We start from the raw sequence: 14,302 nt of genomic DNA, 5'->3' as shown, positions 1-14,302 counted from the left end.
ACAAACAAGATGGCGGCCCCCGCAGGCGACAGTGTACAGGGCGCAGAAGAAGAAAAAACACAAGAGGACCACACTTAAAGTTTAGTAGATAGTCATTTTAATTAGTTGAAAATAAAAATTAGGAAGTAGTATGATAGCTTCCGCTGAAAATACTCCTTTTAACCACATTTCTGTCAAAGACTCTGGTGCTTTCGCAAAAAAAAAAAAAAAACACCAAGCTGCCCCTAAATTACAAGCTAAATTGCCAAATTGTACGGTAGCCAAGAAGCCTCAATGGAAGAACAAACATGGCAGTATTGTAAATTAGTATTTCACCAAATTTTGTATCAATAGTGCTTTGTTTTGATTTTGGGGGGTAATTTTGTACTCTTATATGCAAATTAATACCTGTAAAATACTTAAATTCAGATTTGTCGTCGTTTTGCAATTTCGAGCTACTTCTGGGTCGCCATAGTTTTGCCAAAATTAGCACAAAATCACTGTCATATATTCGCAGGAGATATAGAGACCGAGTAGGCCCGCAAATATTTTAACTGTGTTTTTCAATTCACTGTACTCTTTCTTTGGGGGGAATAAACTCCATTTACTCTTTATGTTTTAAGTCAGGCTACCAAGGGAGTTGGCACTTTTCTTTCTTTGATGTCGAAACTTCCAGCAATGGTGCGTTTACTTGGTCCATATTTTCTCTCGTTGTTTGGGCAGCTGCTGCGCCAGCCAGCGGGTGGTGTTGCCGCGCGCCTCCTGCCAGGTGTACTTGGGCGCGTAGCCCAGCTCGCGCTTGGCCTTGTCGTACGAGAAGCTGAAGGGCGTGTTGAGCATGGTCAGCAGCTGCCGGTTGATGGGCGGCACCACCCGCCGGAAGGGCCGCAGCATCAGGCACGCCATCTCCCACAGGAAGCAGACCACGTAGAACAGGCGCAGGGGCACCACCATCTTGTCCTGGATGCCGAAGCCCAGCGGCGACATGACGGCGTAGTTGAAGTCCGAGTAGCTGACGTGCGGCGTGTCGTCCGACACAAAGTAGAACTTCCCGGCCACGCGCGCCCGCCGCTCGGGGTCACGGAGGCAGCGGGCGGCCTGGAGGTGGGCCGCCGCCACGTTGCCCACGTAGACCGGGTTGACTTTGGCCTCCTGCAGGGACATCCGGTAGAGGACGTCGCCGTTGCGCACGCCGTCCGCCATGTGGCTCAGCAGGAAGCGGCAGTCCTCGCCGTAGATGTACATGGGCCTCAGGGCGCAGGTGGTCAGGCGGCCGCCGTTGGGCAGGGGCTCGCCGTCGTAGCTCAGGGTGCGGTCCTCGGCCTCCTTCTTGGTCTTGCTGTAGGAGGACTTGAGGTAGGAGCGGTAGGCCATGTCTTCGTGGCCGTTGACCACCGGCTCGCCCTCCAGGTTGGGGCCCATCACCTCCACCGTGCTGGTGTAGATGAAGGACGCCACGTTCTCCTGGACGCACGCCTCCAGGAGGTTCTCAGTCCCTGGAACACCAACGGAGCTTTAACCACATGGCAGCTTTTGGTCAACAAAAGATGGATGCATTTTTTTTCTTTAAGTCGGAACACCCCAAATTTTGAGTCCTTGTTACAACTGTTGGCTCTCGTAGATGCAGCTTTTTGTGAGCAATTTTGTTGGACCAAAGTTTTGGATGCATGTCACACTTCATTTCAAAGGAGCTCAGTCATTTAAAGCATAAAAGACTTAATTTTTTTCGGTTCTGCCGATCAAATTCCAAACCGTGCAACCTTGGTTTAGAAAAAGCTAGCACTTTATTAGCTGTTCCACAAAAAGTACGATGATTCACATTTTAGGGTTTTGGGGCTTTTTGTGACACTTATTTTGAAAAGGTAAGCGTAAAATGACTATTATTTTGGTAGGTCAGTACTTCCTGCTTTACCGTTGGCTTGGTAGTATTCTCAGTTGCAATAATGGACATCATTTTGTGAAAAATTTTCACTGTGTTGTACCACTTTTCTTCACAGAAAGCTAGAACAGCAACTTTGGTCGAAATTGAATATTATTTTATTCACAAGAAGCTAAACAGTGTTGAACAACTTGTAATAGAAGCTTTTGGGGATTTTTAGCTCTTATTTTGAAAGGGTCTGACGACTATAGTGGTGCAGGTCGTTTTTATTTTGTTTGCTACTTCCTGTTTGTGTTCATTGACGCGGCTTTGATATGATTCTCAGCATCTATCGTGAACAGCTTTTTGTGAGTAATAATTTGGGTTTGGTATGAAGCCGTGGTGCATTCGAGTGCCCAAGCGTTGGCAGGAAGGAAGGAGAGCGCTAGGTTAGCCCAGCCTAGCATCAACAGTTGCTGGCGCACGCACCTTTGACGTTGACGCTGTATATCTCGCTGGCCTCCACAGCGTCACTGACGTCGATGATGGAAGCGATGTGGAAGATCAGCGTGGCCCCCCGGCACGCTTTCCTCACAAAGTCGACATTTCTGATGTCGCCCTCCAAAGCGGTCAGCCGGACGTTGCCTCGGCTTTCTGAAACGCAGAAAATTCCGCCGAATGTGAGAGGCAAGAAAGAGTAATCCAAATTCTAGACCAAGCAAAATCATTGGATCAGCAGTTTGTTGTCTTTTTTTTAAAAGCATTTTTCCATGACAATAAATTCATTCTTTATCATACCTTGTATTTTCTCCATCAGAATTTTAAGTTTCTTCGGAAAAAAAGTTTGTATTCTTTGAAAAATCCAAATATATCAATAAATATATACATATATTTATTTTTTTAATCGCAAATGTTGAATAGCAGAACCTTTTTTATTTAAATAAAATTATAAAAAAATAAAATAAATATTAATTTAATTAAACTAATTTTATTATTAACATTTTTAATCTTATAATTTTTTTAATAGTTCTTTTTAATCTCTATTTTTATCTTAATATTATAATATTTGATCTTAATTTTCTGTACAAAATATATTTTTATTTTCATATGAGAATATATTTTTTTAATAATCTGTTTTAATTTTGTACACAAAAGGAAAAAAAACAGATACTCATGAGAGCAACCTCAAACCGTGTGAAATCGGACCCTACCTTCCAGACTTTGAAGCAGTTCCTGGTTGACGTTGATATCGATGAGTCGAATCTCACTGAGGTTTTTCTCCTGGTCCAAAAGCATCCTAATCAGCGTCTTTCCTAAGAAGCCGCACGCTCCCGTCACCGCGCACACGTCGCCGTCTAGGGACATTGCAGATCCTCCACAGGTTGACAAAAGAAAAGAGAAGAAGAAGCGGGACTTTGAGGGAAGATGAGCGCCACCAAGAAGAGCGGGACTGCTTTTTATAAGACATGTGGAGGATGGACAAGGACGCTTACAGGAGGGGAGGGGCCGTGCTCAGTCTGGCAAACAGGAATCTGCTGATAAAAAAGGAAAAAAAGAATTAATTGAAGATACTTAAATGTGATACTTTTATAAACCCTAATCCTACTTTTAACCCTGGTTTGAGATCCTACTTCGAAACTGTCACCCTGGCTACAGTAGGCCTAAAACTTAATCTGAACGCCAACCTTTTCTTGAAAGTAAAATATGAAATCGCAACCCCCAAATCCTACCCTTTGCTTTAAAATGAAAATTTTTAACTGTATTATGAAACCCTAACTCTATCTTGAAATCCTACTTGGAAATGATAGGCTACTCTTGAAGCCCTAAAACATTAAAATTTGGGCCTTGATGGTGTTTTTTCCCCTTTAACTGGACAGCAATATTGACACACACTCACCTTTTTTCTTTTTTAAATAAAAATAAAAGTAGAGACGTTAAATTGTGCGCAACTTTCTGTGTGCTGCTTTGTTTGGAGTCCTTGGCCACGTCAGATGTCGGCGCTCTTATCTTGAGCTGAAGGACGAACACATCGAATGAAATGTGTGTGCGTGTGCGTGTGTGTGTAAATGAAAGAAAATCCAGATTGGCTCATTTAAAAAATATATTAAAAAAGAAATACCTAAAAAATATCATTGCCAAAATAGAAATAGACAAATCACAAAACGATGGTACTAGTGATGCTAACATGTAGCCGCCTAACATCAAGATGTAAGAGTAGGGACCACGTGACGAGACCAGGCAATTAGTTGTCCAATATGTTGATGTTAGCAATGCTAACTTGTAGCTATTAGCCACCTAGCACGTTAATGTAAGGGTAGAGAAACTTCAAATGTAAATGTCAACACTGAGTGACTGATCGTTCTGATTAGCTAGCGCACTGGTCCTCGAGTTCCCCTCTCCAGCCTGTCTCCACAGCCAACACGGGTGAGGATCGTTATCAGGCTTCATGCAGAGCTTGCTGATTAGCTGACAGTTTGAAACACCTGTGTTGCTTGTGGGAGACATGGAAAACAGGTTGGATAGGGGTACTCGAGGACCGCGGTTGTGAACCACTGAGCTAGCGAATCAGACGAGAAACAGACGTGACGAAAGCACACAAACGACAAAGAAGGCGGCAAATGGATGCCGCACTCAGGATTTGTTCATTTTTAAAAACTTTATTTGCATCTCATATTGATAACATGGCCACCTGGACCGAACGGGAAGCTTGGTTTACGCTCATGATATTGGCTACTTAAAAAAAGAGAGAGAAAAAAAGAAATTAATCAAATGACAAATCTCTTGATGTTGATGTTAGTGATACTAACATGTCGCCACCTAGCATTTAGACAATAATGCGAATGTGACGTTGACAGTGATGCTATTGCTAACATGTCAACATGTCAGCTAACATCAAGAAACCAAGACTTAGGAATTGACACAAACACCGGTTTTGTGACCACAAGCTAGCAGAGGTCCAAACTCATGACGGGAACTGACGTTTGGGGCGTAACGAGCTTCAAATGAGCTACAGTGCCGAGCTTTGTCCATGTTGCGCAAATGACCTTCATTTTGGGAAATTACAAAAATGGGAAAAATCGTCATGGTGCTCACATTCCCTCTGGCTTCTCGGTTCTAACAGAACATTGCTTCATTTATTTGGCTTTTTGGTGCATGACCACACAAAAATTGGGTTGGAAGTAATGAATTTGAGGGATTTTTTGGGTCATCTAGCAGGACGATTCCCCCTGGTAAAAATGTTTGGAAGTTATTTGAAAATGGAGCCCCTGAAGCCAAATTCATTTACCAGCATGACATTTGGAATGCATGTCTAACACGCAAAGACCAACAACAAAAAAACCTCAAGAAACCATGCCTGAAGGCACAGGAAGTCAGCCATGTTGGGTCAAATTGGCCATTTTTGGGTCATCTAGAAGGTATGTTCTTCCTAGCAGTTTGTTGAAGATTCAACTACAAAGTTAATTTTACTTATTTGGTAGGCAAGTCTGTCACAAGTAGACCCACAAAAACAGTCTCAGGAAGCAATGGCTGAAAACACACAGGACGTCTGCCATTTTGGTTCCAAATCGCCATTCTTGGTTTCATTTTGACGTCGGTCTCTCCTGGTGAAAATGTACATTTGGTAGTTTTTTGAAAATTTAGCCACACTATTTCACTCAGCCACACAAAATTTGATCACCATGTCGCTCACAAGTAGACCCACAAAAAAGTCTCAAGAAGCCATGCTGTAAAATGCACAGGGGCGCTGCCATTTTGTTTTGATGTGACCATTTCCAAAGAAAAAGATGTCCTAGAGATTTTGCCTGACTGCTAGCAAATTTCAGTTTTCGCCTTTGGGCAAGGGTCCCTCCTGGATCTGAGCCTCGTCCACCGAGCCCTCGGGCAGATGAACAGTCATGGTGCAGGCCCGAATCCCGCCCAGAGGCTCTAAAATGTCAAACACACGGTCCCACACGTCCCTGTGTGGGTCGTAGCGCTGCACGATGTCCACCATGCAGCGGCTGTTCCACGAGTACCCGCCCACCACGTAGATCCGACCCTGGAGGACGGTGACGCCCACGTCGCTCTGACCCCGCGGCATGGGCGCCACCACCGTCCACTGGTCGTGCGCGGGGCTGTAGTACTCGCATCCCAGCACGTCGTCGTAGTCGCTGCTGCCCCGGAAGTGGTTGCCGCCCATGACGAAGAGGCGCTCCCCCACGGTGCACATGCAGTGGAGGCCGCGCAGCTCCGTCATGTCGGCACGCCGCGACCACTCGTCCGCCGCTGGCTCGTAGCACCACAGCTCCTTCTGGAAGGTGTCGTGGGTGATGCCGCCTTGGTGATATGATAGGAAAGCGGGATTCAGCCAACTGGACCAAGGCATAAGATACACTAAGCGCCTGCTTTGGGCCCCCGTGAACACTAGGTGGCACCCAAGAGCAACAAAACGTTGACTACTCCATAGAGGAAGAATTGCGTAATACAAAAAAAAATAACATTTACATTATACTTTTTTAATAGATTGTAAATTTGAACGCAAAAAAATGCAAGACATGGCAAGTCTGTATCTGTATCTCTACTCGATCCGCAACTACAGTATGTTGAGAATGATTACTTCTTTACTTCTACTTATTTGCGGAAGTAAAAGATTTTTGTGGACCATGAAACCGCCACACTCAGCGTGTTTGTCTAAAAACCAAAAGAGAAGAAGCTGGGAAGCGACAAAGTATGAATACTTTGTTACTGTACTCTACTTGAATCTTTTTTTTTCCTGACTCCCCCCTGCATTTGAAATTCCCTTTTCCTTTTGTCAAGAAGGCTTGTTACTTGTGTCAGACTCGTCATATGACAAGATGAGATGGTTGAGAATGTGGGTTTTCATGAACAAGAGCTGCAAGATATTATTATTATTATTTTTTTTTTTCTTCAGGAGAGCTCAGTATTGTTCATTCGATTTGACATCATCATTGCTCTCTTTTTTTTAGAAAACAAATAAATTAAAAAAATTTAATAAATGTTTTTTTTAATTTTATTTATTTATTTATTTATTTATTTTTTAAATATATATACATATATATATACATATACACACATATATATATATATATATATATTTTTTTTTGTATGTGGGTGAATATGTGTATGTGTGTGTGTGTGTGTGTGTGTGTGCGTGCGAGCGAGCGTGTGTGTATTCATCAGTTCACCTAAAGCCCATTAAAAAAAAATCCCATACTAATAATATAATATAATAATAAATTGCCAAATGCACAAACATCAATGTAAGTTATCACGATGTGGTGGCTCTCGCTAACAGACAGAATTAAGTAACCAGAATTAGGTTAAAAAATTCTATATACGTAGACCCTGTTTCTATAAATTTTGATAGGGGTTACTAACCCTAACCCTAGCTGCAAGATATTACCTGTCCAATTCTCATCTGTTTGGCTCTAAATAAATTAAATGGACAAAATGTGCTTTAACTCGAGACTCCCAGTTTTAGGAATTCAGGTTTGTCTTCAAGTGAAACGCATGCTAAAAAAAAAAAAACGTCATTAAAATCATCCTGCTTTTGTCAGTAGTCACATCATCAGTAAACACAAGTGAAGCAGCTCCACTGGCAGCCATTCATGCCCACCTGGCAATGCAACAGCTAATACAGGTAAGTCCCATGACTTTTGGGCCCCTTAAATAGTGGGAGGCAATAATACAAGCTGTTGTAATTCCGACAATGTTCACCTCATTTTTATGCAAATACACTCAATTTAAACCTGAAATTGTGCAGTTAAACCACATCTTATTTGTGTCATTTCCAATCCATCGTGGTGGTGTTAGAAGCCAAAAACCATGACAATTATGTTAATGTGCCAATATTTATGGAGCTGACTTTTGAAGAGAACTGTTTTATGTTGTTGACTCCAAGAAGGATTTGTGTTAAAATAAATATTAAAAAGAAAAACTGATGAGCTAATTTAGCATACTATTTTGTGATGTGCGTGTGTGATTTTTTAGTGCTAAAGTACATTTCAGACTGTGTCATTTTAACCATCAGTTTTTTTTTCACACAGGCATATGGACTGTAAAGCGTATGAGAACTCTCTGCCATCATCTGTTCATTGCCATTGTGAGCAGACACCTGTTTCCTGTGGTGGGCCGAGGCCGTGAGCGTCTACACTGACGAGCTGCCGCTGTGACAGGAAGAGGGGAGAAAAGGTCAACTCGAGCACTCTTAAACCACTTGTCAAAAAAGAAATGTGATCAATTAGAGCTCGGGCTAATGCTGAACAAATGGTATTTTTAAAATTCAATAATATACCATATACTGTATTTATATATTTTTTAAAAATGTTTATTCATTCAAACAAATTGTATGTTTTAAATTAAAGCATATTAACATACTGTATATGTTATATTAATTTTTTATTTATTATTATTATTATTTTTTTTAGTTCAAACAAATATTATTAGTATTTTTCAAATGTAGAATTTTCAGCTCTAAAGTAGGTCAACGAGATCGGCCACACAACAGGAGGGTTTTGTAGAAACCCCCTTCAACTAACTTTTTATTTATTTTACGGCGGCTCGTTCTGCTTTGATTCAGCTGTCCAACCTCCCACACTCAGCCTTGAATGTCCCGCTTGTGTTTATTTGGAGACAAGAAGGCCTTCTCTGTGAGGACGATGCAGTCAAGGCCGCCGCAATGTCTGATCAACAGTTACAGTCACTTTAGTGGAGGTTCCGTTTTTTTTTTTATTTTTTTATGTATAATGCTTTATATTATGTCTGCAGGGTTTGGAAGACAACACAAATGTGTGGGGTGGGGGGTGGGGGGTGGGGGGGGGGTCATTCTTGCTAAGGATATAATGCAAAAAATAAATAAATAAAGTAGACGCTCAGCTAACGTAGCAGACAATCATTGAGAAACAATAAAAAAAAAAAAGAAGGCCTTTTTTCAATATATCACTGAAATCAATGGAACAATGAATGTGGATCAAGGATACGAGAATCTTTTTATGAGCTGCGCAGTGATTGGCCAAGCTGCATTTGATGGTACGGCTTTTTCGTTTGCTTTGGATGCAAATGCGATTGTTGTTGAACACCCACCTGACACCGCATTTGACTCATTTCCTTCCTGATCTTTGTTGCTATGCTACATTTTTAACATTTCATTGGTGTTACCTGAGATGTACATCACGTCGCCATGGACCGTCCCGGCGTGCCCATAGTGAGACTCGGCCATGCTGCTCACAAAGGTCCACTCGTTTGTCTTCAGGTTGTAGCACTCCACCGAGTCTGCGCAGAAAATAGTTGGGCGTCAACTGAGCTTGTACGCAAGAAGTTGGCGTTTACGACTTTTTGTAGTTTGACTAATTCAAACCCAAAAACGTGTAAATACGTTTAAAAAATAAAAAATAAAATAAGATACTTTTCCTTCACTCCCTAAAATTTATTTATTAGTTTTTTTTCCAAAAGTTTTTTTATGCTAGAGCAAACAGAAGGCTTTGATGCAGCTTCTAACATGAAGAGGTGGCTTAAAGCAATGGTAGTTATTACAAAAAACGACCAGCAGGTGGCAGCAAAGTATAAGAAATCAACTAGGGCTAGGTTGCAACAAGCTCTTTTTGCCCGTGTTTTCACCAGGAATGTGAATAATGATGAAACTTAGCTATATTCTAATGCTAATTGGTGCAAAACGGAAACGGATAGAAATATACTTTTTTTTCCTGATGAAAGAATCTTTAATCTTATATAATCTATAATCTTTATTTTGGTAGGTTCCATGTTTTTATAGCAATAGAACACAATATTCTGTGGGCCTTGCAAAAATCAGTCAAAATCCATTAAAAGAGCCGGGAGTGAAGGGGGTTGCTTCAGTGAAAACGGCCGGGAGTGAATGAGTTAAGATTGGACGACAAAGCGAAACTTCAGAACAACCCTGGGGAAAAAAATAATCCGCTCACCAATCTCTCCCACCGCATTCCTGCCACCAATGGCGTATAGTTTTCCCTTGAGAGCGCTAAGGTGGAAGAAGGTTCTCTTCTCTTTGAGTGAAGCGATCTGAAGCCACACGTTGAAGCGCGGGTCGTAGCGGTAGGCGCTATCGATGGCCGTCTTACCCTTGGTGTCGTAAGTACTCTGACCTGAGACAGACAGCGTGACTTCACAAAAAGTCTTCAATTTGGTTGAAACGTGATGTTTTGACGCTCTCACCTCCGACGATGAAGAGGAAGCCGCCCAGTAGGGCCACGCCGTGCTGGTAGCAAGGCACCTCCATGGGCTTGAGGGCTCTCCAGTGACCCGTCTTGTCGTCGTACAGTCTCAACTCACGACTCACCACCAGCTGCTGGCGCATGACGCCGCCCAGCGCCACGATGTGGGTGGCGTCCGAGCGGATCCGCGTGCGCTCGCTTTGGAGGGTCGGCTGCATGAAGGGCATCATCTGATAGTTGCTGGCCTCCAGCAGGAGGTTGACGCAGGAGGTCTCGGAACGCATCAGGGAGTCGCCCTCCTCGTCCTGGTCGTCTTCCTGGTGGGAGATCTGGATCAGGTCGGAGGGGCTCATCAGAGGGAAGCGGATGTGACGCATCAAGGCGTAGACGGAATGGCGGCGCTCTGCGGGGTTGTGAGTCAGCCAGCCTTTGGCAATGTGGTAGAGCTCCATTTCGGAGAAGCCCTTGAGAGAGTTGCTGGCCAGGGCTCCTGTGATGGTTTTCTCGGAGAGTTGCAGGTAGCGACCGCACTGCATCAGGGCGGACAGGTTGTGGCTCACAAACTCAGCTACGAAAAAAAGAAAAAAAAGCGATGGTTAATAAACTTTCTTATGGGCTATTATTGGTCCATCCATCGATTAATTTTCTAGCTTAGGGGTCAACAACCTTTGCTGTCAAAAGAGCCATTTTAGGCCAAATTAGTTAAAAAAAAAAGGTCTGGAGCCGCAAAACGTTTAAACATTGTGATGAAGGAAACAGTGCGTTAGTCTTAGTCTTCCATTTTTGGATTGGATCATTTTTCATACATTTTTACACTTTTCGGTCAAATTTCCGACATTTGTGGCAGTTTTATGGACATATCGTATTTTTCTGCCTCTCCTTCCTTTTTTGGACATTTTATGGCTATCTTTTGACATTTTTTTCTTTCCTTTTTGTTGTCAATTATGTGACATTTTGGGCAATTTTGTATACATTTTATGGTACATTTTTGAATTTCTGCATTTTTTAAATTCAGTTCTCTGTCATTTTTGTCAATTTCATGGGAATTTTCTGCTTTTCCTCTTCATTTTTGGACATTATTAGGTATTTTTAAAAAACGACAACTTTTTCATCCACCTTATGCCTTTCTTTTTAACTTATATATATATATATATATATATTTATTCATTTCATTTAAATAATATTTTAGGTTGAAAAAATATGCACAAAAAAAAAAATATATTTTTTTCGACTATTTTTTGGGGAGATTCAAAGGGAGCCACCGGAGAGGGATGAAAAAGCCAAATGTGGCTGCAGAGCCGCAAGTTGTTCCCTGTTTGAGCCTAACTTCCAAACCTAAAGCCTTCAGTTAAGTACATCACTGTAAAGAAAACGCACTTTAACCCAAATCCATGATACTTTATCTCCTGATTTACCGATGTTCCTCTGCAAATCCTCCAGGAGTAAGTCAGAAGCGATGCTCTCCACCTCCACGCAATTATCAATCGTGATCTGAATCATGAGGAGATGCAGGTGAGCTGTTGATTCTGTCAAAGAATTTGATGCAGTGGACTGAAGCTCACCTCTCTGCTCAGAAGCTGGTTGCAGAAGTTGAGTACCGGCATGACCTGCAAGAAGTTGGCAGCCTCCAGGGTGTCCTGGAGGTTGCTCATGTCCAGGCTGACTTTGGACGTGTAGATGAAGTCTAAAATGTTCTTCAGGCCCAACTTGGTGACGCCATGTAGCTTGATCTCGCGCATATCCGTCTCACGCATACCCCCTCAAATAATGTACAAATATGATTACTTTGCTTCTTATCCATTTCGCAGCAGATGACTTACCTGTGAACATGGCCTTGAAGTAGTCACTGGATGACGCCATGATGACTCTGTGCACCGGAAAAGTTTCCTGACTGTCTCCGGGAACCAGCACCACATCGCACAGAATGTCACTTGCCCGGAAAGCATTCAAACCCTGTAAAATAAAAACCAGACAATTATAGAAGACCAGCCTAGACTCTAGACTAGAGTCTTGGGTTGTACCTGTAATACAGCTGAGCCGTGTTCAGTACTACTGAACACCTTGGAAAGAGGCCGAGGGGGCAGTTTGGGCTTGGTAGCTTTGTCGGGCCGTTTGGGAGGCATTGTCTGGGCCGGGGGAAGGGGAGCCGGAGCTGGGCACGGAACTGGTGCTGGAACTGGTGCTGGAGGTGGGACGGGGTCTGGCAGAGGAACCCTGTCATCTAATACAACAGACAACAACGTCATTCAGGCAGCAGACCTTCAAATTCTGGGACGGAAGGTGAAAAAAAAAGAAGTGGAAAATCTCTCAATTTTATTTGAAACTTTTTTTTGAGAGTTCTTCCAAGTCCATTCCGGTCACCTTGCTGAGGCGGTTGCTCCGGGAGCGGCGCAGGAGATCTGTCGGGCTGACCTGCTGGCCTGGAGTGACGCCTACCGCTCAAACGGGAAAAGCGGCGGCTCAGCCTCCCTGGTCCGCTGTCGTCTCCGACTCTGCGGTGGCAAAGACAGTGGTTGGCTACTGGGGCAAATTGGCAATACCCTCAAATGTTCTAGTCCTTTTTTTTTCTTTTTACAGTGAGAGCGAAGGAGAGGAGGGAGCACCAAGGAACGGGCGGCACCCTAGAACCCCAGGCCCGGCAGGGAAAGGTCCTGGTCGTCACGTCAGCGTGCCTCGTGAGAACTAACCCCGTTACTGAGTTCGTCACACTCTGCCCCTACACCGTGAATGTGACCCCACCGAGTGTATATACAAATGTGTGTGTCGTGCATTAAAATTTAGAGCATATAAAAAAGTGAATGTGTGGGTGGTGCATAAAAAAAAGAAAAAATTATAGTTCTTTTACATTCTAAGCGCAATTGGAAATGACCCTTATATGACCCAAAATTTCTGTCTCTTTTCACTCCTGACATCTTCATTTTTTTTTGGAGAGTCTACTTATAGTAGACGTGGTAAATAAATTTTATCTGACATTTGGTCTGGTTCTGAGCTTGTGGTATTTGAGTTTTGTGTTCTACTTTTGTCATTTCAAAGTTTCCTGCCATAGTCTGACCACATGCAATGCGAATGTTTCGCGATTGAGGGTCATCTATCCGTAGTTCAAATTTGGTGACAGTCAGACAAAATCTCGAGGACAAGTCCATCTTTGAAGGGAGACTGCCAAAAAGACTAAAATGACTGTTTCAGACCAAAACGTTATTATCATATCTTATGTAAGAAACACTGCGATTGGCTGGCAACCAGTTCAGGGTGTACCTCGCCTACTGCCCGAAAGCCAGCTGGGCCCCCCGCGACCCTCGTGAGGAAAAGCGGTTAAGAAAATGGATGGATGGATGTAAGAAACACCTTACCCCATGTTGTTGGCGTAGTGAGCTCGAGGACTGTTACTGCACTGGTGAGACTTCCTAAATGGACGCAATCAAGAACAGTGTTCAATTCTGTTTGTGAGCATGCAAGATTCTCTTTTCACCTTCGTTAACATGCATGAAAAAGACAACAGGATATTGGAGATGGACTTTTATCGGGAGGAAAAAAAATTGCCACTAACATCACTTTCACTGACACAAATTTGGGTGTACAAGTCTACTAGAACGTTTCAAGGAGCCATACAACTTTTTCACCTGTATTGCATCCACCTGATGGAAAAAGCACTTAAAAACAGGTTCAATGCAAAACCTCATACTGTTAAGTCGTGCTCCAAAATTGTGCAACTCCGCTTCCTATTTCCAAATACACATTGTGACCGAGGAGGAAGCATTACTAAACATTTGATTTCACGACACCGACAATTTGGTCGGCTTACCTGGCCGAAATCCTCCTGAGCAGACTGAACCCCGGGCTTCCTCCCTCCAGCCTGACGCAGTGGAAAAAGCGCTGCGAGCAACAAAATGTCAGTCGCCCAGTGGCGAGGTCTCGTCAAGAGCTTCTCGGCGGATTTTCAACGTGGGCTCGGCTACAGTACACCCAAGTCACTTCCTGTGTAACTTCTCTTTTGAGCCACGCGCTACGCTTCGACTACATTTGCATTTTGTGAGCTGCCAATGACACGAATGAGATACAAGATTTGGTCATCCATTTTCTATTGCATTTATCCTCTTTTGGGTTGTGGGTAAAATGGAGCAGATCCTAGCTGAGTGTACACCCTGGACCGGTTACAAGTTAGTAATGAGGTTCATATAGACAAACAAGAGTTCTCTATGAAATTTGTACCGGTGGCCCAGTTGAGACAGCATCAGTGAACTTCAGGCCATCCGGCAGCTGTTAATGTAAGACTCGG

General features: G+C 43.1%; 2 protein-coding genes across 5 annotated transcripts; both read right to left on the bottom strand.

Annotated features, from left to right (window-relative positions):
• Window positions 1-74: 74 nt before the first annotated feature.
• On the bottom strand, window positions 75-9,041 carry hsd3b1 (hydroxy-delta-5-steroid dehydrogenase, 3 beta- and steroid delta-isomerase 1). 4 transcript variants are annotated; one of them, XM_077579919.1, is made up of 5 exons: window positions 8,996-9,041; window positions 3,331-3,372; window positions 3,049-3,210; window positions 2,327-2,491; window positions 75-1,475 (listed from the first exon to the last, which is right to left on the bottom strand). In XM_077579919.1, the coding sequence occupies exons 3-5, from the start codon at window positions 3,200-3,202 to the stop codon at window positions 667-669; spliced, it is 1,128 nt and encodes a 375-aa protein (XP_077436045.1). In that variant the 5' UTR covers window positions 3,203-3,210; window positions 3,331-3,372; window positions 8,996-9,041; the 3' UTR covers window positions 75-666. The 4 variants fall into 4 exon arrangements, with proteins under 4 accessions (XP_077436045.1, XP_077436046.1, XP_077436044.1 ...); XM_077579920.1 differs by lacking the exon at window positions 8,996-9,041 and adding an exon at window positions 3,735-3,775 and having other exon boundaries at window positions 3,331-3,369; XM_077579918.1 differs by lacking the exon at window positions 8,996-9,041 and having other exon boundaries at window positions 3,049-3,250; window positions 3,331-3,346.
• LOC144060394 (kelch-like protein 9) lies at window positions 4,461-13,916 on the bottom strand. Its single transcript, XM_077579916.1, has 11 exons — window positions 13,829-13,916; window positions 13,377-13,430; window positions 12,388-12,518; window positions 12,048-12,247; window positions 11,847-11,979; window positions 11,589-11,785; window positions 11,442-11,517; window positions 10,028-10,594; window positions 9,778-9,957; window positions 8,996-9,109; window positions 4,461-6,154 (listed from the first exon to the last, which is right to left on the bottom strand). The coding sequence occupies exons 2-11, from the start codon at window positions 13,379-13,381 to the stop codon at window positions 5,658-5,660; spliced, it is 2,100 nt and encodes a 699-aa protein (XP_077436042.1). The 5' UTR covers window positions 13,382-13,430; window positions 13,829-13,916; the 3' UTR covers window positions 4,461-5,657.
• Window positions 13,917-14,302: the final 386 nt, after the last annotated feature.

Source organism: Vanacampus margaritifer, chromosome 11, assembly GCF_051991255.1.
Source record: "Vanacampus margaritifer isolate UIUO_Vmar chromosome 11, RoL_Vmar_1.0, whole genome shotgun sequence".
Classification (NCBI taxonomy): domain Eukaryota; kingdom Metazoa; phylum Chordata; class Actinopteri; order Syngnathiformes; family Syngnathidae; genus Vanacampus; species Vanacampus margaritifer.
This window is presented reverse-complemented; position numbering and strand designations above follow the sequence as displayed.

Bases quoted from the DNA above. Each gene is read 5' to 3' on its own strand.
- hsd3b1 (XM_077579919.1), bottom strand. From the start codon at position 3,202: ATGTCCCTAGACGGCGACGTGTGCGCGGTGACGGGAGCGTGCGGCTTC. The intron at 2,492-3,048 runs GTAGGGTCCGAT...TCTGCGTTTCAG, and splicing joins ACTGCTTCAAAGTCTGGAAG to AAAGCCGAGGCAACGTCCGG. The intron at 1,476-2,326 runs GTGCGTGCGCCA...TTGGTGTTCCAG, and splicing joins ATACAGCGTCAACGTCAAAG to GGACTGAGAACCTCCTGGAG.
- LOC144060394 (XM_077579916.1), bottom strand. The intron at 12,248-12,387 runs GTGACCGGAATG...CTGTTGTATTAG, and splicing joins GGAGCAACCGCCTCAGCAAG to ATGACAGGGTTCCTCTGCCA. The intron at 11,980-12,047 runs GTACAACCCAAG...TTTATTTTACAG, and splicing joins ACGGCTCAGCTGTATTACAG to GGTTTGAATGCTTTCCGGGC.